This window comes from Meleagris gallopavo, chromosome 16 (genome assembly GCF_905368555.1).
Source record: "Meleagris gallopavo chromosome 16, MGAL_WU_HG_1.1, whole genome shotgun sequence".
Taxonomy (NCBI): domain Eukaryota; kingdom Metazoa; phylum Chordata; class Aves; order Galliformes; family Phasianidae; genus Meleagris; species Meleagris gallopavo.
Genome location: NC_139419.1, coordinates 7455026 through 7479276, shown reverse-complemented (window position 1 = coordinate 7479276; position 24251 = coordinate 7455026). Strand labels below are relative to the sequence as shown.

Below are 24251 nucleotides of genomic sequence, written 5' to 3'. Positions count from 1 at the left end.
TTGGTATAACACAGCAGCTTAGTTTATTTGGAAATACATTTAACTTTGCTGAAGAGTCAGCAGACCTAGGGGAAGGGTACAAGAGAACCATTTGCTGGTAGAACTACTGATCAGTACAAATAGCACTCTGTCACTTTTTTCATTGCAAACTGACATCCTTCCCAGAGCTTAGCCATGTTTACCAGCTCACAGAGAAGTGTTAAATCTACCTCCAATTTCCTTCTCTCTGATGCCTTGCTGCCTTTCTGGTTGGATGAACATCCAAAACTTCAAGAAAAGGCTTTAGGTGTTTTGGTCAAACAGATTTCCTCTTTGCAGGCAGTAACAGGCATTGGAGAATTGGCTCTGAAATGATGGCAGGTGTGCTGTGTGGCCACCTACATGTTCTTGTCTCAAGTTTTCTGCTGGTTTTGAAGTGGGGGGGTGTGCACACTGTTCTGTATTCATTGGGTCATGGAAGCTATGATGCCTGAGGGTAAATACTGTGTTTTTGTCTCATTTCTTAACACAAGGACCAAGATTTCTGCACAGTTCCCAAGTTTAATTTGTTCAATCACAGCTGTTGTGATTGAACCCCATCAGGGCTCTGCTGTGTTCTGGATGGACAGCACTGTATGCCAGTTGCCAGTGCTGCTGACCCCAGCTGAGAACTCAGTCTTTTTTTTTTTTTTTTTTTTTTTTAAGAAAGAAAACAACTTTATTGTGGAACAGCATTGCAAACTCCCCATCCAAAGGAGCCACATAAGGAAAACCTTTCAGCCAACGTACTGCTTCTGGAAGTAAAGCTTACTTTCACTAATACTGCTGTTTATCAAGTCCCTCAGGGCATATCATGTTCACATTTGTTGGGCTTTTCCTTCATTTTAATTAGAGCTTTGTAGTCATGCCTGCTGAATCCCAGTGCTGTGTAGCTTCATTTTATGTCAGTGAAATTTTAAATACATACCTATGTTTTGCTGATTGCTTTTTCTTTCTAAGAGAGTGGTGGTAGGCAGCTGTGTGGCACATAAGATGTATCCTGGTCATCAGCACAGCCTGGTTTAAACTCTAAGTCACCTCTTGCCTTCTGATACCTGTATGTGAATCCCTTCACTTACTGGCATTTGTGATACTTGATTGTATACTGTAACAGTGGACCCTTCTAAGGCTTCACTGCAAGTTGTGATTATTTTTTTTAACTTCCCTTTGACTTTGTATAGATGTAACACATCTATACCTTAAGACATCAGGAATTATCAGTATCTTAACAGGGTACCAGCAAATTCTGCTGAACTGACCAGAAGTCAGTGGTCATTCCTTGCCCTCCCATGTGTATTTTCCCCTATAGGCAAAGCAGTCCCACCAGAACTCCCATAAGTACACAGGCACTATACAGCCTCCAACTCATACCAGAGTAGCTGTTAACAGCTACAGAGCCTTATATGTTGTGTATCAGCGAGGGTGTCCAACTGTATTTGGCTATTCAGCCTTCGATATGTTTTCTTTCCACATCTTTGAACTAAGTATTTAATGTGCTTCATGTCTTAGTGGAAACCTTTGGTGTTATTTCTTCCTCAACCCTTAAATCTTAAGGATCTTATCGCTGCCAGTCCTGTGTCACAAGTAAGTCTGCAGTGATCCTGGAAATGTGAATGTTCTTCATTGAACCAGTCCAATTCTAGAGAGTTGTTTTTAATTTGTACAAGAACATTTAGATTTACTCTTGATGGTGTTTCTCCTCAAAACTTGCTAAGATACTTTCTCTAAAAACATGTCTATTCTTTTTGGGTAGCTCTGCTGTTGGTATTTTTCCCCCTTATGCGTAACTGTGGTTCTTTTGTATACAAGTGCACATTTAACTTGGCTGGTTTTGCAAAGTTGAAGTTACTCTTCAAAACTTTCTTACTTGAAGGACTTTTTGCTATCAGTTTGTTAATTCTAAGCCTGAGATTGTTATCACATCTTATCATGTACATTTATTTTACTATTTACACCTATCACAATACACTTATATGGAGTAGTCACACACATACCAGCTACTGACAGCTAATATTAAATTCTACAAGTTTTAATCTGCATAGAGACCAGAAATGCATTAAATGGAGAAACACACAAATCTTTCCGTATTGCCCTTAATTTCAAACCTATTGTGTAGAATATGATCATCTTCATACCACAAGTATCTGCTGTATTTTTCTATTTGTCTTGTGGCCAATTTGTATTGGGTAGCTAATGTCTCCCCATGCTTGATAGCTTTTATTTCTCATGGTCATTAATTATGCAATTAATAGTTGGTTTTAAGCTATTAGTTTCTGTGTTGATGTGTTCAGCTCTTCTCCCAGCAGCCCACCACTGGCAGGTAATCTCATAATGCATACAAATTTAGTAGGCAAAAAATTTTGCAATTACCCCTCTGACTCTATGTGAGGAGGAGAGCTATGAGAGAAATAAGACAGCTGGAATAATCCTTTACTTACCAATCACTGTAGCTGTGCTTTCTAGAGCTTTACCAAGACTTATTTTCCCCGGTGAAAGCATATTTTGAGTAACTCAGAAATCAGAGGGTATAAGGTCTATATCTACTTGCAACATCCTTGTTACTGACGTTTAGTTTTGAGAAACAATTCCAAGTGAAACTTCACAGCGAAGTAGTTAACTTACAAGTAGTGTGCTGCTTATTTTGCATGTAACATCAGTTACCCTAAAATTGTTTAATTTAATCTATCGGTTGTCCTACATACTGCAGTGCTATTTGTGGCTCTTATTTTAAAAAGTAGCCAAAATAGAATATTCCAGCAAATGTTTGAGTGTTGTTTGTGAGAGGGAAAACGTATACAACAAATTCTTATGAAGTGACCTACTAAAATTGCTTTTTTACACATTACTTGATGAAACTTCTTTCACTTTTATCACAGGGATATTTTTGTTAACACTATTACAGATCTCTTCTGGTCACTGGACAGCCACTATATGGATTTCTTGCTTTTTTAGGCATGCGTGTTGAGTGATCCATGCAACAGTGAAGAACCTGCCATTGTACATTCCACGTATTACAGCTGTACCACAGTTGATCTTCATTCATTTAGTGGGATGCTGTTAAATGCCTCTACCCTACAGTTTCCTTCAATGAAAACATCTGAAAAGACAACAAACACGGTAGAGAGCCCAGAGCTACATGATGCTGCATTGTGTGGCTCCACAGCAATCTTTAATGATGGCCAATCCTGCCTTGGCAATGGCGGGCTTGCTTGGAGGAGGTTCTGCCTTCTTTTCTGTTGGGCTGCCTGCAGTGTTCAAGACAGGACACCATTACAATCAAGCTATTCCTTCCTGCTTCTGGCTTAAAGTATATAACTAATTATTCTCCCCATCTACCTCCAAACCTTTTAAATTTCTGTTTCAGTGATAATATTCAAGATGCCTTATCCTTATTTTGAGGAAGTAACTAGGAAGGGTTAAAGAATCCAGACATCCCTGAGGGTAAGCTGCTTGCATCTTGTTCAGTCCAGGTATTCATATTCACAGATGCATGGTCAGATAAAAGGTCCTTCCTCAGAGAATCACTTACTGTACTGAGCATCTCTAAATACAGATCTGAAGAATAAGAATCTCAGTAAAGGTTATTCTATCAGGCTTGGATGCCCTAACTAGGAGAACAAGAAAAAGGCAGGCTTCCATTTTTTGGGAGCCCTAACAGTGTATTTAATAAACACAAAATAAATTAACAATGAAGATAAGTCATGCTAAAAGGATATAAATAATTAGCGATGGATCTCGAAAATGTTTCTGCAAACCTCATACTTCAGTCATTGCATGTTTTCCTGAATGTTCTATAGCAAGGTGTTGATCTATGCAAAGTGGTGTTTGGATACTAACCTCTTCAGCATGGGACCAAATTTACCATCCATGGACACTGCTCTCACTTAACCATTTCCATGTCTGACAGGTGAAAATCAATCTAATAATTCCTTTTAAAATTCCTGCTGTGACAATTTTGTGTGAAAATTGGAGCTAAAAGCTTCCCAGGGATCAAGAAATGTGTGTGTTTGTAGTACTATCTGTAATCAATTTGGTTGAGATGACTGAAGCTTATTTTTGGTGGTAAGATGCAGGAGACTTGGGGCAGCTGTGGAAGTTAAAAAAAAAAAAAAAAAATTTGCAATTATACATCTTGCCAGCTGTAAACTAGACAGTCTTGACTTCAGATATCCTACCATATAGCTTATGAGGGTTTTCCAGACATTTTTGTGAAACTAGAAGGGAAAATGATTAGAAGAAAAAAAAATAACACCAACAACCAGTTGCTTACAAAAGCAGGTTGTGCTAATATGCATATACCAATATAATTTGCATATTTAAAATGTAAAAAACAATCTTTAAGTGGTGGTATGTGGATTCAGGTTTTAAGGGATAAATGGGCATCCAAATTCTAAGTGGCTGTAGTCTAGGTTTGGCAGTGGTTGGCCCAACATCCACTGATAACACCCTTCTATCCAGTTGTCCTTGGGATTATTCCTCTTATCTTTCTTAATGTTTAGGAACTCACTGGTAAGGGACTGTGTTGCTTTGTCTAAGGGTTTTAACTTAGTACGTAGAAATTCAGCCATCTCCTTGTCTTCTTCTTTCTCTCTGGAAAAAAAGGAAGTATGTTAGTCTATACTTTCTTGGCAAACAGGACAGTAAAAACCACAACAGCTATGATCAAATCACTAGTAAATGAGGGGCTTTGTTCTTGTCAAAAGCTTTTTTTTTTTTTTTTTTTTTTTTTTGCTGCTTATTAAAGCACAATAGTTGCCTAAATGAAAACATGAATGAGTCTCTTCTTGAATTCAAAGAAACTTTTCCCCACAGCTCTTTACTCTTTACTAACAGTGTTGGATTTGCTATATTCTCTGATCAGTAGATTTAAACCATAAAGCATCATCAACTTTAAGATTGCCCCAAACTCATTCACCATCCTTCCTCTACAAAATAAAGCTTAGTTTAAACATCAACTTAAACAAAATGAGATCTTACATTATTCCACTGGCATAGTCTTCACCAAAACAAAGTATGTTTCTGTTTCCATAAGGACCACAATATTATCTTGGGCACAAGATTATGTTGCTGTCCTTGATAGCCTCCAATAAAGATGTTATTGTGTTAGTTTCTCTGCTAGCTTATTTAAACACTAAGAATGGGAGCACTGTTGGAGTATTTCAGAGTAAAACAGAGTTTGTCCAAAGTTTTAAAGCAAAGCATCAGGTATTACTGCAACTGTGAATCAACGCTAATGTAGCCACATCTGCACAGTGCGTGGCACTGTGCTTTCAGAAGCCTACAATTAGGCTTCTGTAGTGTCTGGCTACTGCCAGCATTTGTGATTTGCATACAGAACCAGCTCTGGATTACGTTATTAGCTCAGGCTTTTTGTCAGCCTGCTGCCTTTGGCCTGCTCTCTTTGATCAACTGCAGGACTGGCAAGCTTTCTTCCCTCTTGTCCTTTGCCTGCTTAGAATTTAAATGTGTTGGAATAGATACTGTCATTCATGCTAAATGGGCTGATGGGGCCTTGAATCATTACTGCTGAATTAAAGGGGAAGAAACAGTAAAATCCTGACTATTTATGTGACATTGGAACTCAGTACAGCAGCTCAAAATCAGCTGTATAGGAAGACTGTGACTCTGGGCTGAGATTCCCAACTCACTTATCGTTTAGGTTAGGTAGACCTATATTAGAATTGCATTTCCATTTCTTTTTTAATGCTACAATATGGAAAGAATAGTGAGAGCAAACTTTGTATTTAAAAAACCAATGATAATAATTGAGATGTCTGTACTGCCAGTGATAAGATCCTCTGGCAGCAGTGACAATCCTTCCATTTGTAATGGTAAATGCCCAGTCATATTCTGATGATGTCTAAACCCCTCTGTCATCATGGGGTGTCAATTAGGACATTTATGGCATGGAGAACAGAAGTGCTGTAATTTAGTTTTTTGTTTTCCTTTTTCCACAGAATAAGGTAGAAGCCTTTAATTTGGTAACTGGTTTTAAAAGACCAGTTCTCTCTTGTCAATATAAATGTTCTCACTTACTCCAGTGCAGAATTAGGCTAATGAAATCTTGAGCATGAATTTGGTTGTTTTTAGTTCTTACCGTAATCTCTCCACCTCTGCATCATCTACAAGAAAATCTCTTTTTTGCACCAGTCTATGAATCTTCTGAATCAGTTCATCTTCTCTTTGTTTCTCCATCTTTGTTTTTTCTTTTTCTGGTCAAAAATAGGGCAGGGAGGAAAAAAACTGTTACTTCAGATTCCAGGAAGCTGGGCAGGGGAACTGCAGCTGTCTAAGAATGTTTTGGTGATGGAAGTCCGTGACTTTGCAAAACCATCAAGTTCTGTCTGCTGTCTCCTTTCTTCTACTTACCATCTCTTGTTTTTGTTCAGTTAGTGAGCTACAGTCTTTGTGAAAGGCTTGTCAAGGCTATTACTTCAATGCTAAATTACCCTATAAGGTGCTACTCTGATATTTTGCTATCTTTTTAAAGAAGTGTTTTGGCTTTAAAACACAGAACCAAGAACAGAAAATCCCCAACACCTCCAGTAACAGGAAAAAAAAAAAAAAAAAACACAGTCCATTTTTCTTCATTAAAATACACCAGCTCCTCTTAACCTCAGGGAAAATGAGAACACTCCAAAAGGAACAATTTCTCTCTATTTCATGACAGGCAGAACCATTGTAAAATAAAATCTGGCTACAAGGCAACTTCTCTTTACACTGCTGATAATAGGAGCTACTTTCCACTTCTTTCCATCTGCCCTCTTCATGGACTGTGAAACGTGCTCTCCCACCCCCTCCTCTCTTTAGAAAACCAGCTGCCAAATGCTTGAAATGCATTCAGCCTGTATTGTGGCATAGTACCATAAACTAAAAGCCTCATGTTGACTGCAGTCAGCTAGCTCACATCCACTGAAACCAAAGAGCAGGGCCCTGCACAGATCTGTATTGAAAGGAAAATTCTGATTTAGGTGCTACGGATGAACCCATTTCTGGAAAGTGTTTTTTCTAGGTTAGGTACACGCTCTGTAAGCACTCTGTTTTGTGGGAATGCCAGCACAGCCTTTGTTAAGGTGAAAGTATTCTTGCCAAAAGGTGGTGCTGCTGGAACTGCTCAGATTTAAGTTCTGAACTTTCGCTGATATCTGCAGAGTGCTGAGGAGAAACTGTTGTCTGTTGATCTCTGCTTAACACTTTGTCACTGGAAGATAGTTTCAAAAAGGTTATTGGGAAAAACAAACAAACAGACCATAGCATACAAAACCCTCAAACTGATTAGCCCTAGGAGCTAGGTAGAAGATAAAGGGGCTAAGAAAATTGCAGACCAGAAGAGATGAGGCAAGGGTACTCGTTCATAGCTATTTTCCATCACTCATAATCCTTTCCCACCTCATTTAAAAACCAACAACGTACCAACAGCGTTGTTACAAATCGAATGCGCCTCTAAGTAACTAAGAAGTGTAAAGAAGGGGAATACAAGCAACATTGTGAATCTACTCTGTTGAGTGCAGAGAAAAATGGAAGAGTTCTTATCTAAATGAGAATATGTGGGCTCAGAGAGAGAAAAATGGACATCTTTTTTATTTCACGATTGACCTGTTCTCTCCTTCCAGGGGAGAACGCTGTTTAAAGCTGCACAATAAAATGTAGGGGGAAGAGGTGAGCGTAACAAAAGGAGTGTGAAAACCAGTCCTTTGCAGTGAGGTAGCAACAGATTACATCTGAGAGGTGCTAAAAATGTGGAGCATAATGTAGATAGCCTGGTGAAGCCTCCCAATGTTTTCAAAATCTATCTGCAAAACACTTCAAGCAGAGCAGGACTGTTGTGGATGATCTAAAACAGCAAAGCTGTAGCAAAGCACAACTTCTCATTGATTTCGCTGGAGTTTGGATGTGAGGATTGTAAAACTGCACACAACTCCATCTCTGAGCAGTGTATTTGCAGTAAATTTAAGACAGAATGCAAAGCATGCTTTCGCCTCTTGCTTTTTGTATGAACCTTTTTCCTTTTACTCTGGAAGAGAGATTTAACAACAGCTGTGACAATGAATTGGTATATCTGGGAAAAAATCTCTCATTCACAGTAATGGTTTTAAATCCTCCATTCTCCCTTTTATCTCAACCCTCTGTCTTTTCTGCTCGACAATCTCCGTGCCGGTTGGTTCCCTCGAGATTCCCAAGGGAGTGCAAGAGCAAGGGAACGTGCACCTTATTTGAGTGATATCTGCAGGTTTGCCATCAAGGGAGCCGTGAAATACAGCATGAAAACAACTGTGGACGCCAGAAGATTAAAGATGAGAAGGAAAAGAGAAATAAAAATAAGGACCAGAGGAAGAAGGAAATATATGAAGACAGACTATACAAAACAGTCCTGAGGGGAGATTTCTGACTGCACGAAGAGCAGAGGTTTGCTCCTAAAACCATCCCCTGCATTGCCCAAGCATTATCCTGATACTGAGTTAGAAACAGCCTTTACCTGGGATAGCTACCAAGCTCTGCAGCTCCTTCTTAAGGTTCATAATGTCTTTGCACAGCTGGATGTCATCCATCCTGCAGAAAGAGAAAAAGCACAGTCAGAGACATGCAAATCCCATCCCGTGTTGACAGAACTAGATGGATCTCATATGACTATGTGGTACTGTTCCTTTCCTGGGACATGTGTACCAGATTGAAGGGCTGGGTTTTAACCTTGGGATTCTTACACAGTTCATTCACCAACTGACTATAGTACAGCTTTTGCTGTTGAGCCTGTGGTTACTTGTCTTACAGATTTGTATGGAGGTCAAACTTGTCACTGCAGATTATTTTAGTTGTATCTTGAATCAAACCTTACAGAGCAGGTATCTCTATATATTTAATAGTTATGGAAAACATTGATGTGCTATGCTGCACGCATTGCAGCAACAATTTTCACTGGGAAAATGGCAAGAGGGAGAGCAGCAGTGGTCCTGGAAAGGGACAGCAGAAGCTGGTGTGGTATTTGGCACATCCAGAATGAGGTTTACCTTCCACTACTCATTTTCTTTGTGACCTAATAACTTAGTCCTGGAAGTTAGCAAGGTTCAGCACTGTCTTTCTAAGCATTGTATTTTACTGCTCGAGTCACATTGGCAGCCAAGGCTCATGTACTTGTTCTGAGGGCTGCATCATGGGCTTCCATTGAAAATCACACCATAAGATCACAAAAAGAGCCTATCTAATTAACTGTACATGTTTCAACTCAGCTGTCACCAATATTATCCTTGTCTGCCCACATCTGTGAGTTATTTTTCTATAATCCTGTGCCTGAAGGCAGTTTGCATGTTGTCTGAGCACCCAAAGGAAGCTGACATGCTATCAGAGCTTGGGTTGTCACAATGCTATTCCAAGATAGGAAATCCAAGGTATTAGAGCATGTGTGTAAGAGTGAGCGAGTGCACAAAGGATAATGCAATCAAATTACAGAATTAAGTGAAGAGTGGAAAAAGTAGGTGTGTCTGACACAAATAAGATTTTAATCACAACCTAAGAACTTCTATTCTCCCTGCCACCTCTGCACGGAATGCAGGTCTCCATGGGGAGCCGGCCTCAGATGCTTTGCTCATGTTATTAGAATGTGCTGATCCTTTTCTTACTTGCTGCTTTGATTAACTCCATTTTGCCAGTTCCCTTCCATTCATTGTGCTGTGACACTTGTTTCTACTATCTTTTTTACTTCTCTCTTTCCCAGATGTCACAGTGAAATATCACTCATAAAATTCTTTATTGCTAACCTCCTGGTTTAGGGGCTCAGGCACTGTTCTGGACTTCCAGAAGTCATTGAGATAATAAAAGTTTAATTGTCTCTCAAGGCATTGCACTCCTGCTATGCATCTGGCTTACAAGGCTTGCTGTTACTGGCAAGATCAGCATGTTATCCTCAAGGCTAGCCCATGGTTCACTGCCATGTATGTTCAGCACACCTGGCGGCAGAGACCTTAATACAAAGGATTTTTCTTACTTGGACTCCTCATATTCATACTGATCATGAGCAAAGCCTGTTTTACTTTTGAGCTCCATTATGCTAAATGGTCCTGAAATGACTCCTATCAATTAACAAACTTAAACACTGTCCCCTCGGAGAATCAGTATTCAAACTGTGCTGGGATGTGAGAAGCCTTATTCATTCAATGTTCATGCCGTTTGGGTGTCATGTTAATATAATGAGTGTTAATATATTTGAAGAAAATGGCCATGATTAACAGAAAGAAGATAGTTTCTGGCAAGAAACATTCACTATTGAACTGCTGTATTCAAATAGCTGAGGGTCAGACCCTCAACTAGTAAAGAGCACAGTGAGTTTCTACTTTTTTCCTTTGAGGAAGATTGGGCCCCATTCTGGAAAGATCTGAAAGATGCTATTACTTCACTGCCTCAGTTTGGCTCTCTGCCTTCTCAAGAAATTCCAAAAGCTAATGCCATTGCATTAAAATACCACTGGCAGTATGTTCCAAGTGAGCAAAATCATCTACGTCTGGGAGTCCCTGTGGAGTCCCTATGCTCCATATTAGCTATTGGTGGGAAAAGTACAGGCTGTATACTCTTTCAGCAATTGTAGATGCAATTGTCCCCATATTTTAGGTTTCTTTTTTCTTTTCCACCTGACTGCAGAGTGTAAATTTTGCACTCTCCATATGCATACTTTGCACTTCGTTCTCCTGTATCATAACTCACAGGAGAGAAGTGAAAATGTGGACAAGCACCTAGGGGCTGCAGCAGCTCTGTGACAACCTCAATTCCAAAAGTCACGCTCCAGGTGACTTCTCCAGAGTCCCAGTTCCATAGACCAGTGCATTCTGATGATGGCCAAAGATTCAATTGACCATCTGTACCAATCCCTTAGGCACACAGAACATCTTTCCTCCCATCTGTGTCAAACAGCCTTTGTGTTTCTCATCCACTCCATGGTGCCCATTAGGAAAAAAATTAAATAAAAAAAAAAAAAAAAAGATATGGTTAAATTACTAAAGGAGAGATATGGGATAGATTCATCCCATCTGACTTAACGGAAGTGGAAAGAATAGCTGTTCTTCACTAGCATTTAACACTGTATGTAGGGCAGCAACTGATGTCCTGGCAAGGGCGGTAACCTTGCTGCTCTCAAAGAAAAGGGAAAAGAACAAGGACTCATGGGGAAGAAAGCCCTTGGAAGGCTGTTTAATCCAGACTGTTATATGAACCTCCTTCTTTTTTCCCCTTTGTGCTCTGGTTCTTGTGCTGGATAGCCAGGGTTTGATGGAGAGCATATTTGTAGTACTGTCAGACCTCTCAAGGAAGTATAAAAAGAGCTCTGGCAATCTTAAAGAGAGCAGGAATACACGTAGCACAGAAAACAAAAACCCTTTGGGTCCCTTAACCTTTTACAGAGAAGCTGGAGAGACATGCTGAGACTATTCTGTAGCACTTGGTGTTCCATGTTGTTCCATTTTCTAAGTGCGATCCATCAGATTGCAAGATGGACAGGAGGGAAAGCTGCACAGACTATTGTCCAGCTTATTTAAGAGCACTGCTATGCTTCCTGTGCACCCAGTGCTCTTCTCAAATGAGAGCAACAGAAGCAGGTTGTTGTTCTGTGCTGAATGTAGTAGAATCCCTATAGAGTAGCCCAGGGTACTGAAATGATACCTTTCAGATCTACTTAAGCAATCTCCAAAGACATATGCATAAAATTTGCTATATCAACACAACCTTTGCTGAACTCTCTCTTGCAGTCCCTGCAAAATCATCTTTGATGTCATAGAAAAAGCATCAGTAAACCAAACAGTGGTTACAATATGTCTGTTTCCTCCCCACAAGCTAAACTTTAAATGTCTGCCCATCAATCCTGAATATATGAGTTATGAGGATGATAAAACATTTATTTTATTAAGAGCCCAAATCCATTCCTGGAGAAACTGAAATAGGATTGAGCTAGGGTTGGACTTTCCTGACACACAGTATGTAATTCTGCTTTTCTGGTTTTTGATGGCTTATTGCAAGAAACCTTCTGTACGCTTGGAGATACATCACAGAAGCTTGTATTATTTTCTTTCTTGGTATTTCAAACTATTTTATCAAAACCTAAAAGCAGATTCTTTGTTGCCCCTAAAAATGATAAAATAGCTCAAAACGATTAAACAGCATGAGCAAAGGATTTTCTAAACATGTCACAAAATGACAGGAAAAGAAATGGGTCGGAAGAGTCTTCAGTAATCGGGCATGGTGACTCAACCCTGATACATGTTTCTTTGGTCCAATTACCAGCAGCAGAATGCTGCAGGCACTGTCCTTCCCATAAGATCCACAAGTGAGGTGACAGCATGAGTCACCTCTGTCATCCACCATCTGGACAAGGGGGTGCAGGGCAAAGAAATAAAGGTGACCTCCCGTTCAGCTGTGCCCTGGAGGGTCTCTGAGGCTGTGGAAGATAATGGCAGACAGAGAGTAACTAAAAACAAAATATTCTGTACTGAAAATGGAAGGAGTGTTTTGTTTTGTTTCAATAAAAATTGTTCCATGATAGTTCTTCTTTACAGCTGGGGAAAACCTGACTCCCTGTTATAAAAGCCAGTAGCTAGCTATAACCATGCTTTCTTCAAGAAGTGAAGAAAAAAAAGGCAAAAATGACAGTAAAAGGCAATAGGAAAACCAGTAAATGTTCACTGTAATGGTCTGACAAAGAAAAAGAAAGCCAACAAGCTTGTCAAATGTTTAAGATTTGTGGGTTAGAACTATGTAGATCACTCTGAAAGTAATGCCTCCTATTTATTTCCATGGAAACCACAACAGATGCAAAGAGAACAATAACATTATTGGATAGAGCAAATTCTCAGCTACAAAACACTATTTTGCAACACAGTCACCACCATTACCTGTGCATTTTTGCCAGCGATGAACAAGAGCTGCATGCCACGTTCATAAGTCTGCACCAGCAGAGGTGACCAGCTGTCACTGTCACTACTGCTGAAACACACCACCAGTGCCTCAGTGTGCAAACAGCCACTGTTCAGTCTCCATCAATGTTCAGCAAGTGTCCATGAAAATCAGTGGTGCCATGTTTTCCACATGGAAGAAAAACCCCTTTGCTTTATACACACTTCCATGTCTGACACCACTCTGTCAGAATGCTCCTCTGCTACCGTTTGTCACACGGCAACAAAATATCATGGGATATTGGTGGAAAGGTTCAGTTTCCACTGTCATTCCACCAACATCCGCCTCGTGACATCATGGGTCACCATAATAAAACAGGAGGCATTACTTTTGAAGCAGCCCTCACAATATGTGATTATCACTTTATTACTGAGCTCAGCATCTTGTGTTTCTCAGACTGGAAGACACAAAGCTGGCAACTCAGATAACAGATTGCTGACCAGCCTGCTTCACACATTGGGTTACAAATCAAAATCCTATTATTACCTTTAACTATTAAATTAAGCAAGTCTGACTTTTCTTGCTAAAAGCACTCTTCAGTGGAAGAGCGGTGGATGAAAGCACTGGACTGCAACGTTGTAAAGTGATGCTGTAATTCAGCTGTCATTTCATTCAGTTGAAGATGGCAGGACTTGAAAATCCCAGTCCCTGGAGGTCACATTTTAGGCATACTTCACAGAAATTCAGAACATTGTCTAAAGAAGCTGTCTGTATTTCATTCTTACTGACATCGTTAAATTCTCTTGAGCCCAGCCATCTCCTCTGTCAGTTATGAAGTGTTACTGTTAGCTTCACTACTAACAGGAACAAGAGCATTCCTGGGAATGCCCCACTATGGAAGGAAATGTATTTCGACAAAAACTGTCTAAGATAATTTGTCTAAAAATATACAATGGAGTAGTTGGATATATATTCGGAAGTGTTTAAGACCTATTACAATATTATACAGAAGAGTGAATGTAGAAGCACAGGGACAACTTATCTGTGTAGTTAATTTGCATTGGTCTGGTAGTTTTATTTTTTGTTGTTGGGCAGTAGAAGCAGGAACCTCAAGTTTTCTGTATGTATCATCATTAGCAGAATTGATGATAAACGTCCTTCTTTATTAGCTTCCATATTTGACCTTTTCTTCTTTTTAAAACCAGAAGAACTACCATCTTGTATCAAAGATGAACAGAATATAAAAGTATCTGGTATGAATTTAAACACTGGCAATCAGTCCATTTCAGAACTTTCCGATCCATTGCTGAATCATAGCTGATCTATATATACTCTCCTACATATAGCAAAACGCAAGTGAGAGAGTCCACTGAAATTACAGAATCATAGAATGGCTTAGGTTGGAAGGGACCTGAAGGATCATCAACTTCCAACTCCCAGGTTGCAGGCAGGGTTGCCAACTGCTAGATGAAATACTAGATCGGATTGCCCAAGGCCCCATCCAATCTAGCCTTGAACACTTCCAGGGACAGGGTTTCCACAACCCCTCAGGACTGCCTGTTGCAGCACCTCATCACCTTCTCAGTGAAAAACTTCCCCCTGACATCTCATCTAAATATCCCCTCCTTTAATTTAGAAGCCTCCTGTCCTATCCTAGAACCCCCTCCTTTGCCCTGCTGACCACTCCTTCTCTGATGCAGCCCAGGGTACCATTGACCTTCTGGGCAGCAAGAGCACACTGCTGGTTTGTGTTCAGTTTTTCATCTACCAGGACACATAAGTCCTCCTCAGCAGGGCTGCTTTTAAGGAGCTCTTCTCCAGGTGTGTATATTTATCTCAGATTACCCTGACCCAAGTGCAAAACCTTGCACTTTGCTTTGCTGAACCCCATTAGGTTTACAAGGGCACACCTTTCAAGTTTATCAGGGTCCCTCTGGATGGTATCCCTTCCTTCTGCCATATCAACTGCACCTTAGCAAACCTGCTGAGGATGCACTCAATCTCATCATCTATGACACTGATAAAGAAGTTAAAGAGTACTAGTCCCAAGACAGACCCATGGGGGAAACTGCTTGTTACCAGCCTCCACCTGGACATAGAGTCATTGACCAGAACCCTCTGGATGCAACCTTCCAACCAATTCCTTATCCAACAAATTGCCACCCTTCAAATCTCCAATTCAGAGATAAGGATGTGGGGGGGAGACCATGTCAAAAGTCATAATCATATACTGAAGGTAATCATAACCAAATGAATGAACCTCTCACTTCTGCAGCTCTTGTGTAACTTCGTGTTTCGTCACTCTACAGTGATCACATAAAGCTAGGCAGTCGGCAGTGTACTTCAAAATACCAATATGCTGCAGCTACCACAAAAGACATAAAAGTAAGAATCCTACTGAACCTCTGTTGATGTGTTATTGTCCTTATAAGGAGCTTTGACTATGAATGTTTCTCCATGATTGGTTTACCCCAAATTTAAAATTCCACCATTGTGTCCAATGTTATCTATAATATAATAATCATTACTGACTATCTCACCTCTATTTCTACAAGCAATAGATACATCAAGGTCATAGCAGCAAAAGAGAGATTTGTTGTTTTTTGCAGAGTGGGAACAGGATAAATATTAAAAAGGAAAAACAAAAAGTAAGTCTAACTAGAAGAAAAACCACAAACAAATAAACAAATAACAATAAAATACAAACGAAAAAAAAAGAACAAAAATGACCACAAGGGTTAATTAGTACTCTGGCTAGCTAATGAAACTGTGGGGCTACTATTAGGAGTTTATTACCAGGGCAATGTCAAGTTACAGCAAACACATCCACATAAAACGTAATTGCTCCTGACATTACAAGTAAGCCAACATAATAATTTAAAATGGTCCAAAAACCAGAATGGATCAGTAGAGAATTTGGATGATGCAGATGTTATGAGCACTCTGGAGAAGAGGGAGTCAGCTAATAGTGAGCCTGTACAAAGACCAATTTAAACTCTAAGTCAATGTGGAGGTAGTTCTGTCTTTTTCAGTGTTAGTTTAGCACTGTAATAACAGCACAGCCATTAAGCAAACATTGGATGCATTGTATTTTAACATTTTTATAGATAAAACAAGGTTTATGAGGTAAGAAAAATTATTTTCAATAATTGCCTAAAGCTACCTAATAGGGCTTACTATTTAATATCCTATATGCCCTATATTAAAAAATTGCCATTTGGTATTGCCTACATGGCAGAATTAACTACTCCCAAGATAGCTATCACAGGTAGAAGCAACTTGCACAGCTTTAGTTCAAGGTCATACAGTATAGCTGGCTTCGAGTTCTGCTCTCCATCTGGGAGGCCAGCAGTATCAGGCACTGGCAGATTTCCCAAAGAGCATGTTTCATGATGACAGTGACTGCTATTTTATATGAACTCAGTGCCTTTTCTATTCACAGCCATAGGCAGTAACTGTGGATGATGAAATCTCACCTATGCTATTAATATTTACTGGGTGAGAATATACTAATATATTTTAAAATACATGATTTCTGCACTACAAATGATTCTGAGCATCAGTTTTGATCTGTTTACTGAATCAGTGGTCTGAGGTTTTGCTGCCTAAATGGAGCTAACGCATGTATTATCCATTTTTACAATCATGTCATTCAGCATGTAAATTTCCATGCTCTGCAGTGATATGAATCTTAGACTGCTTCTAAAGCCACACACAAGCATCCATAGCAGTAACACATTAAATGTGCAATGAGGAGAATGCCGCATGAGCAGCTCTCTTGGCTTCTGGGTCTGTTACCTCACTAGGAAAGAATAAATGGAAATGGGACCTAAGAATTTGAAAAGGAGAGCATGCATGTTCTAAAGTGGCATGTTTACTCTCCTTAGGCGCAAAGACAGATTGAAAATTTACATTTTGACCCAAAACTCATCTTACAGAGAACATTTTAGGGAATCAGCTGAGAGAAGTATGAGATAAGAATGAGAAGGAATACCAGCTAGCTATAAACTGATGCTCTTACGTACATATTGTCTGTTTCCTATCAATGCAGGCTGAGTCTTCAGCTCTTATGGAAATAAACCCGGAAGAGCTGGAGATAGCAGACGATGACTTTAAACTGTGTTTTCATTTCCTGGTCTGTCTAGAGGGTGTCCAGCATAACTTAAAGAAATTACACAGTGTAAGTTGTATAGATTTTGTGCATAGACATTTGTCTAAAATGTGATTGTACAATGCAAATACGGGCATTATTTAATTGAGGAAATCTTAATTTTATAATCTGAAAATGTGCTTCAAATAAACGTCAGATAATTTTCCATAGCAAGTGTGTATTCATCTAGAAATAACATGGGAAGAGCACAGCTGTCTTCAGCTGCCCTCCTTTTTCTTAAAGGAGGCAACAGTAGCAGGGACCAAAGCAAAGGGCAGGCCTACAAAGGCTGATATCTGATATGCAGGTTGTACCAAGGTCTGAGAAACACTGTGACTTGTAAAGTGATTCTTTCAGCTGATTCTGCTTCCCATATTTCTTTGTATCACTAAAAAGAAAAACAAGAAAAATCAGAAAGCTGCCCTTTTTGGTACACACCACCACCATCTTAGAGAAAACACAGGTATTCCTCTTCAACAGACAGCTGCTGGTCTGGCACTAAAAACAGCAGATACTGCTCTGGGGAGCTGTGGCCCATACATGATTGGCGAGCCCAGTACAGGGATACAATCTGAAACACCATCCTAAGGACATCTTCTGAATTTTAAGACATCTTCTGAATTTTAATTTTAATGAAGTCTATGCCCAAATTTTTCACTGGTGGGGAATGATGCAATTTCTGAAAGCTGTCAGCAGTAGTCATAGTCATCAGAGACGTCACGGAAAAACACAGTGCTTTGAGAGCTTAGCTGGCAGCCCACACCCTTTGTGCCATACAGCCTGGGACACAGTAAAGGCAGCATACGGAGCTTGTAAGGAAGGAAAAAATCCTGAAAACCACTGGAAGGGGAAGGTAGGTATCAAGAGAAGGGTCTGTGCAATGGGACCAGAGACAGGGTGACCATTTCGTATCATGTGGCGGAGCTCGCACAGACTGGGCAGCCATTTTGTATTATATGGCTGAGCTCCCACAGACTGGGCAGCCATTTTGTATCACACAGTTGAGTTCTCACTGACTGGGTGGCCATTTTGTATTGCGTGTCTGAGCTCCTACAGACTGGATAGACATTTTGTATCATGTGGCTGAGCTGACACATTTTCTCTCATACAGTCTTAATGCTTGTTTCACCCAGGAGGGTCAGCAGGCAGTTGGCATTGCCTCCTGTGGTTCCACAGTGGAAAGGGCTCCCTCTAAAATTGAAGTATAAAGTGTGTTCCTTATTAAAAGGATTATTGATGCCCTTCTCCTTTAAACAGGACCATGAACCTGCAGGCAGGTGAGGTCTCTTATCCGGTGACTGATTTCAGTATCCTGAGAGTGACTCTGACTCCAAATCTCTTTCAAAAGGTGGAAATTTTCTACCTGGAGAGAGGAATCTTTCTGTCATTGACTTGGAGCAAAGCTGTAAGTAATTTTAACATCCTGTAGAGCACAAAGTAAGTTGCTTATTCAGTGAGACTGTTGCAAAGAGATGGAACTAAAAAGAGGGGAATTAACTAAAAGAACAAGTTTTGTTATTTTAAATCAATACGTGATCACAGAAATGTATGTGAAATTTGTTCAAATATAATGGGCATTTTCTTCACTTTAATTCTGAAAACTGAAAATCCAAGTGTTGACTTATTGATATGTATGATAGACATTGGCTGGAAGATAAGAGGGCAAACAGAACCTGCTTGGATTTATATCAGAAAGAACCACATACACAGTGTTGTATGGTTTTTGATCACTGCTCAGTACTGCCTTTTACGCTTGATACCATTAAATCAATTTTTTTCTAAGCTTAATTCCACTGCCTGATTCCTTTCCTCAGATCTGCCAGGTCTTGCTTTAAGTTAATAATGATGATTAAGTAGCTGGCTTTGATTTCTTTGCCGTCCTACTCTTTCTTTCACCCTACAGGGTGACTCTTCTAAAGCTGTTAGTGATGATGAACCACTCTGTAAAGATTTTATTTAGATACAGAAGTGTTACCACCTGTGAGCACAGTAATGTACATTGCTGTAGTGACAGAGGAGTGACATATTTCATTTATCCCTTTCATTGTCCTACAGACTTCATTAGTCATTGGTGTTACTTAGTTTAGCGGAGGAAAGGTAATGTTAATCCTTACATTAACACCCACTAAAATAAGGCCTCAGTGCCTTAGCTTTCAATGTAAGCAAAGCTGTCTGTATATCTTGCTAAGGACTCCCTCATTGGAGTTCGTGTTCCTTGAGGCTGAGAAAACCTGAGAGACATACTATACAGGTAATAGCTGAGGAACTGCCTGAAAGAATATTATATTAATGATGATCTTGCATATCAGCTGATTCATGTATAGAAGAGTGAGAACATGCAAGCTGACTTCTGTCCCTCTGAGCATCCAGGCCTTTCTAGACATATTTCTTCTGCATTTGTACTGGCTGCTATGCTAACCTGGAACAATTCTCTGCTGCATGCGCTTTACTTTATGGCTACTGCATTTCTTCAGGCAAAATTCTGACAAAACAGTAACAGTATTGAAACTTAATAAACATTGTTACAGAGTTGTTTCAAAAAATCAGTGATAGTGACTTTTATTATTATTCTATCTCAGTCTGCTTTGTATTTCTTCTTCAGGGAAAACAATAATTTCAATTAGTATTTAGAAAAAGTTATTTTCAGGGATTAAACTTCCATAGCTCCTGGGAAGAGTTTGCACTGATTTTCACCAAAAACAGGTTTGGTTTGGAGTGTTTTGTTTCTTATTCTTGAGTGAAAATTCTTATAAAATACAGTGTCCATGCTGTGAAGAGCTGTGGTAGTTGCTGGTTTAAGTAAAGCTGAGAGCATCATTAGTACTGATGATACATTCAGAACATAAGCTCTCCAGCTTACTTCCCTTTTTTTTTCTTTCTTTCTTTTTTTATTTGAAGTAAATCTACAATATGGTTTTTTCTAGCTTTGGGATCTGGCTACATGTGAATACAAAAACTAAGAAATTCAACAAGACAGTGAGAATAATGAACCATTATTTTTTTAAAAAGAACATATAATCTATAGCTGGATGTAACTGATACGGAATTAATTTGTGGATCGTTTTGTTCATGCTTTGGTAGGAACTAAAAACCACCCAATTTAAATCAAAAGAATTTCTATTCTGTTGCTCACTAACAGCATGAGAAAAAAAAAATGGAATGCAAACATTTTCTCCATTACTATTTGTATGTTTTATTCTTTTGTTGTAAAAGAATAGAAGGCTAAAGGAAGTATAAGAACTAAAGTGATCTGGTTCTCATTAGAGCTGATCTTCGGCTACCTCGTGTGAGCATAGGTGCAGCACTACTAGTTGGCAGGCACATTGTCAAAATCAAATCAAGCACAATTTCATGCAGGTTTTACAGGTAATTCATAGGGAAATCTAGTCCTGTCAGGAGAAATCAACTCCTAACATTACTTAAAATCATAACCTATGCACAGATTTCTAGTCTTGGAACACTAGCAATCCACTGCTTCAGGAAATAAATATGGCTGCGTATAAAGTCTTCTCCAGTATGTCCATGAGTTAGAGTTAGATAACTTGTCTGGCTAAACAGGTACAAATCTTGGACCACTGAGATAACTGAGTTGTGATGTTTGTCCCAACAGGAGGTTAATAGTCAGCATGTTGTCAAAAGATAAATAAAACTTACTCACTGTGAGTGAAAGCTATTTAGAATGAAAGGCAGTAAAGAACATCTGCTGTTGTACTACTTGAGTATTACTTGCAACATCCTTTTCATTTGTCTTTATTATCAGGAATAAAAAGTAAAAAATATTTTTTTAATGAGACAAAGTCATATATATATATAAATTATTATTATTTTTTTAATTCCCAAAGGCTATTAAAAGAAGCATGTGCTAATTTTGGAGGCCTTTGTTTGAGAGAGGCTGGTTTTTGTTTCCCATGTAATGTAACTAATATGAAGAACTTGCATGTTGCATACTGGCTTAGGAAGAGCTTTAGAAATCATAATCAGTGCAGTTGCAAGTGGAATGCCAGAGCAGAAAGTGATTCTATCTCACCGTCTCACTCACTCACACAAACCAAATTTTACTGTCTCAAGGATGAATGCACAGAGTAATGATAGTGCACCTCGGAAAACAGAGAAATCTGGTTAGAAAGCTGGGAGAATATCCCTGGAAAAGTAGTCTTGTAGAAGGAAGGGTCTGGTTGCTGCTGAAGACAGGGCAGCAGCTACCAACTTGGCATTCCATCACTTAGAAAAGTCAAAGTTCTGCAGTCATCTCTGACAGTTGCTACCTCTGTTACCTGCTTGCTGTGCTAACAGCTAGGGATAGCCTTAGTGGAGACTCTGATACAGGCACTCAGAAAAGCTTTCCTCATCTAGTGGACAGCTGGGGAGTGCTCTTAGGAAGCTCTAGGCATAGTGTGTTTGGATGTATGGATATATCTAACACAGAAAGAGCATTGTGCTCAGAATGAATGTCAGTTTTGTTCCCTTTTCAATAACCATGCTCCTCTGCATTCAGTTAGTTACTCAAATACCTACCAGACGACACAGAGTGTGATGAGTGTGAGCATAGGGGAAATGAAAAGAGACTGGATACAACAAGAAAGGGAGCAAGGAAAGGGCATGCAAAAGTATGACAAGAAAGTGTCTACCATGGCTTTCATTCACTGGGACAGATTATCTTTGTCCCAATGCTTTGTTTGATACAGAAAATGTCATGAGAATTACAGGGTTCAATGATGTGGATTTTTGTAGATTATATTTATGTACAAGCCAATAATCAAGTACTTATTTAGTGAGTACCAGGAGCAGGTGTGACAAATTGTTCTTGTTTATTTATACCACTACAGCACTATTAAAGGACATTATAGCTGTTACTAGTCTTTATTGCCAAAAATCTCTGGTCTGGTTTGGGATCTTCTGTAATAATAGTCAAGACAGATATCTATGCTGCTTGATGGTAAGGTTTCCAACTTCTGACTGTATAAGTAAGTCAAGAGACTGAAATTAACCTCCAGTAATAATGGTTAAAGTACCAGTTTTATATTTGTATTCTACAAGAAGAGACAAGTGAATTTGAAGCTGCTACATTAATGCTAAGGCACCTTGTTTAGCAGGTTTTAGACTTATGAGGTTTCTTGCCTGTCAGCTAAGACATTAGTTTCTAATCTCAGGTACTCAAAGACAGATGGAACTTCAAAATAATACACTTCTTATTAATAATTTTTTTTTTATAAATTCAGTGATTTAGGAACACAAACTCTATGGAATCCATCATCAGAACTGTATTAGTATTCATTAACATTCATTTGGGTTCCTATGCCTGACCCTTTTGGCAGTTTTGAAAATCTCTCATGGAATATTGTTATTTAATTTGGTCTATGGAAATGTATTTTGTGTTTATAACTTAATAGCTTTCATTTACAAATGTCAAATCTTGGCTGCTGTTACTCTGGAACACAGTGTGCTCTCTTGTGTCATGAACTAAGACCACTAATGAGGTGAGGAATAAAGCCTGAAATAATTTAGACTTCAGAAGCTCCAATCCCCTACTTGTTAATATTTCCTTCAGACGAATATCCTTTCCACAAAGAATTGAAGTCAGGTATAAAAATATGCTCTGTAGACACGTACGTTGCTAAAGTTTCCTTTTGTAAGTAACACATCCCATTTTTATCATCTGCAAATCATGCTGAATGAAAAAGGCAATTTCCTTTGCAACTACAAAAATCATTTCCCAGTGGCATTTTGCAAGCATTCACCTAGCTGGGATGCTCTTTATCTTTCTTCCTTTTAAAATGTCAAGCAGATAAAAGTCTTCTAAGTAGCATTCTTTCCTATTTTGATTAATTTTGCATAGTGTTTCCCAGAGGAATTGATACTTACATAAACCTGAGTTCTGATTCTCTTCTGACTAAGACTTCCCGAAGTCTCTGGATCTTTGCCATCTCTAGTTCTATTTCCTCAGGCATCATTGTTGTTTCAGCCATTGAAATGATGTCAAGTTGATCTGTGTGTGAAAGAAGAGAGAAAATAAATGAAGCTGGTCAAACTATCTTAACAGGACTTTTTAGGAATGCAAATTTAACCACAGAGCTATCCAGCTATGGATTAATTAAATGCAACTAGTGCTATTAATGCAACTTCTAGCTGAGTGCTACATTCACTGGTTTCTGTAGTGTTTTGCTTGTTACTTTCAGTGTAACCATTTTGAAGAATCCATAAGCCAGGTGACCTTTATTTGTAGTCAGAATCTATCATAACCCTAGGGAATCCGAACCCAGAGTGTTAACTTCAGCTCTGATTCCTTAGTTGATATGACTACAAATTTTGAAAGAATAGCCTTAGCTACAAAGCTCATTCAAAGCAATTACTTGCAAGCATGAAGAGTCCTGTCTTAGCCCAAGTGCAGGCCATGTAAACCAATGAGGGTTTCCCATTCCCGATTCTTGAAACACTTTATGCCATTCCATTATCTCAGCACCATCAACAGCACGGCCCAGAGAATAGCTAAAGATGTGACTGGAACTGATGTAGGGCCTATTCCTCTGAGGAGGTGAGTGTTCCTACTGAGAGCACTGATTAATTTCAAACAAGACTTGAGAGACTAACATATAGAGTGCCTGTGTATTTTGGCAGACATATCCCTGAAAGGAGGCCTGTTCCAACCCCATGGAAGGGGGGGAGGGAGAGGGGAAAGAAAAAAAAGAAAAAAAAGAAAAAAAAAAAAAAAAGAGAGGTCAAAATGATTATGCAGAATACAGGAGCCAAAAAGTATCTGGAATAAAAAAACTGCTCAACTAATTATGAGATGAATTCCAAAGTCCCTCATGACAGACTAAGCTAAGAAGAATTTCCAACAGGAACATGGAGTAGAAATAAAACTACAAAATCTCACTCAAAAAATGGTCAGAAAATGTATCTCTCTGCATCGGCTTAGTTTACAAAGACCTATTCTCTCAATATGGAAACAAATTAATGGAATTCTAGAAGATAGAAAAATAAATTCTTTAGGCCCTATTTTTTTTTCTTGAGGTTTTTTTTCTTTTTTTTTTTCTTTTTTGAGGGGCAAGGAGGCTTTTTTGGCTTTCTTGTTTTAAGTTATCCTGTTAGTATTGCCTGCTATTCTTGTGTTCATTTCAGAAGGAAGGAACTAAATTAAAAAATACAAGAAATCACTAATTTTTTTAAGAGAACAGAATACTGAGGGGGGAAAAATGACTATCGCTCTCATAAA

The 24251-nt window shown here is 39.0% G+C and overlaps 1 protein-coding gene across 2 annotated transcripts in view; it reads right to left on the bottom strand.

Moving 5' to 3' along the window:
• Positions 1-24251, bottom strand: part of BMERB1 (bMERB domain containing 1) — a 48258-nt gene continuing 24007 nt past the window's right edge. Inside the window, exons 2-7 of one of the 2 annotated variants that reach the window (XR_014886752.1) lie at positions 22901-23024; positions 8495-8568; positions 6116-6230; positions 4526-4608; positions 3856-4105; positions 1-3263 (exon numbers count right to left, since the gene is read on the bottom strand). Coding sequence is in view for 1 of the 2 variants with exons in the window: in XM_085237334.1 (XP_085093460.1) it covers positions 3151-3263; positions 4526-4608; positions 6116-6230; positions 8495-8568; positions 22901-23024 (509 nt within the window). In the remaining variant the exon portion in view is untranslated. The remainder of the gene's footprint in view (positions 3264-3855; positions 4106-4525; positions 4609-6115; positions 6231-8494; positions 8569-22900; positions 23025-24251) is intronic. The other variant, XM_085237334.1, reaches the window with a different exon arrangement.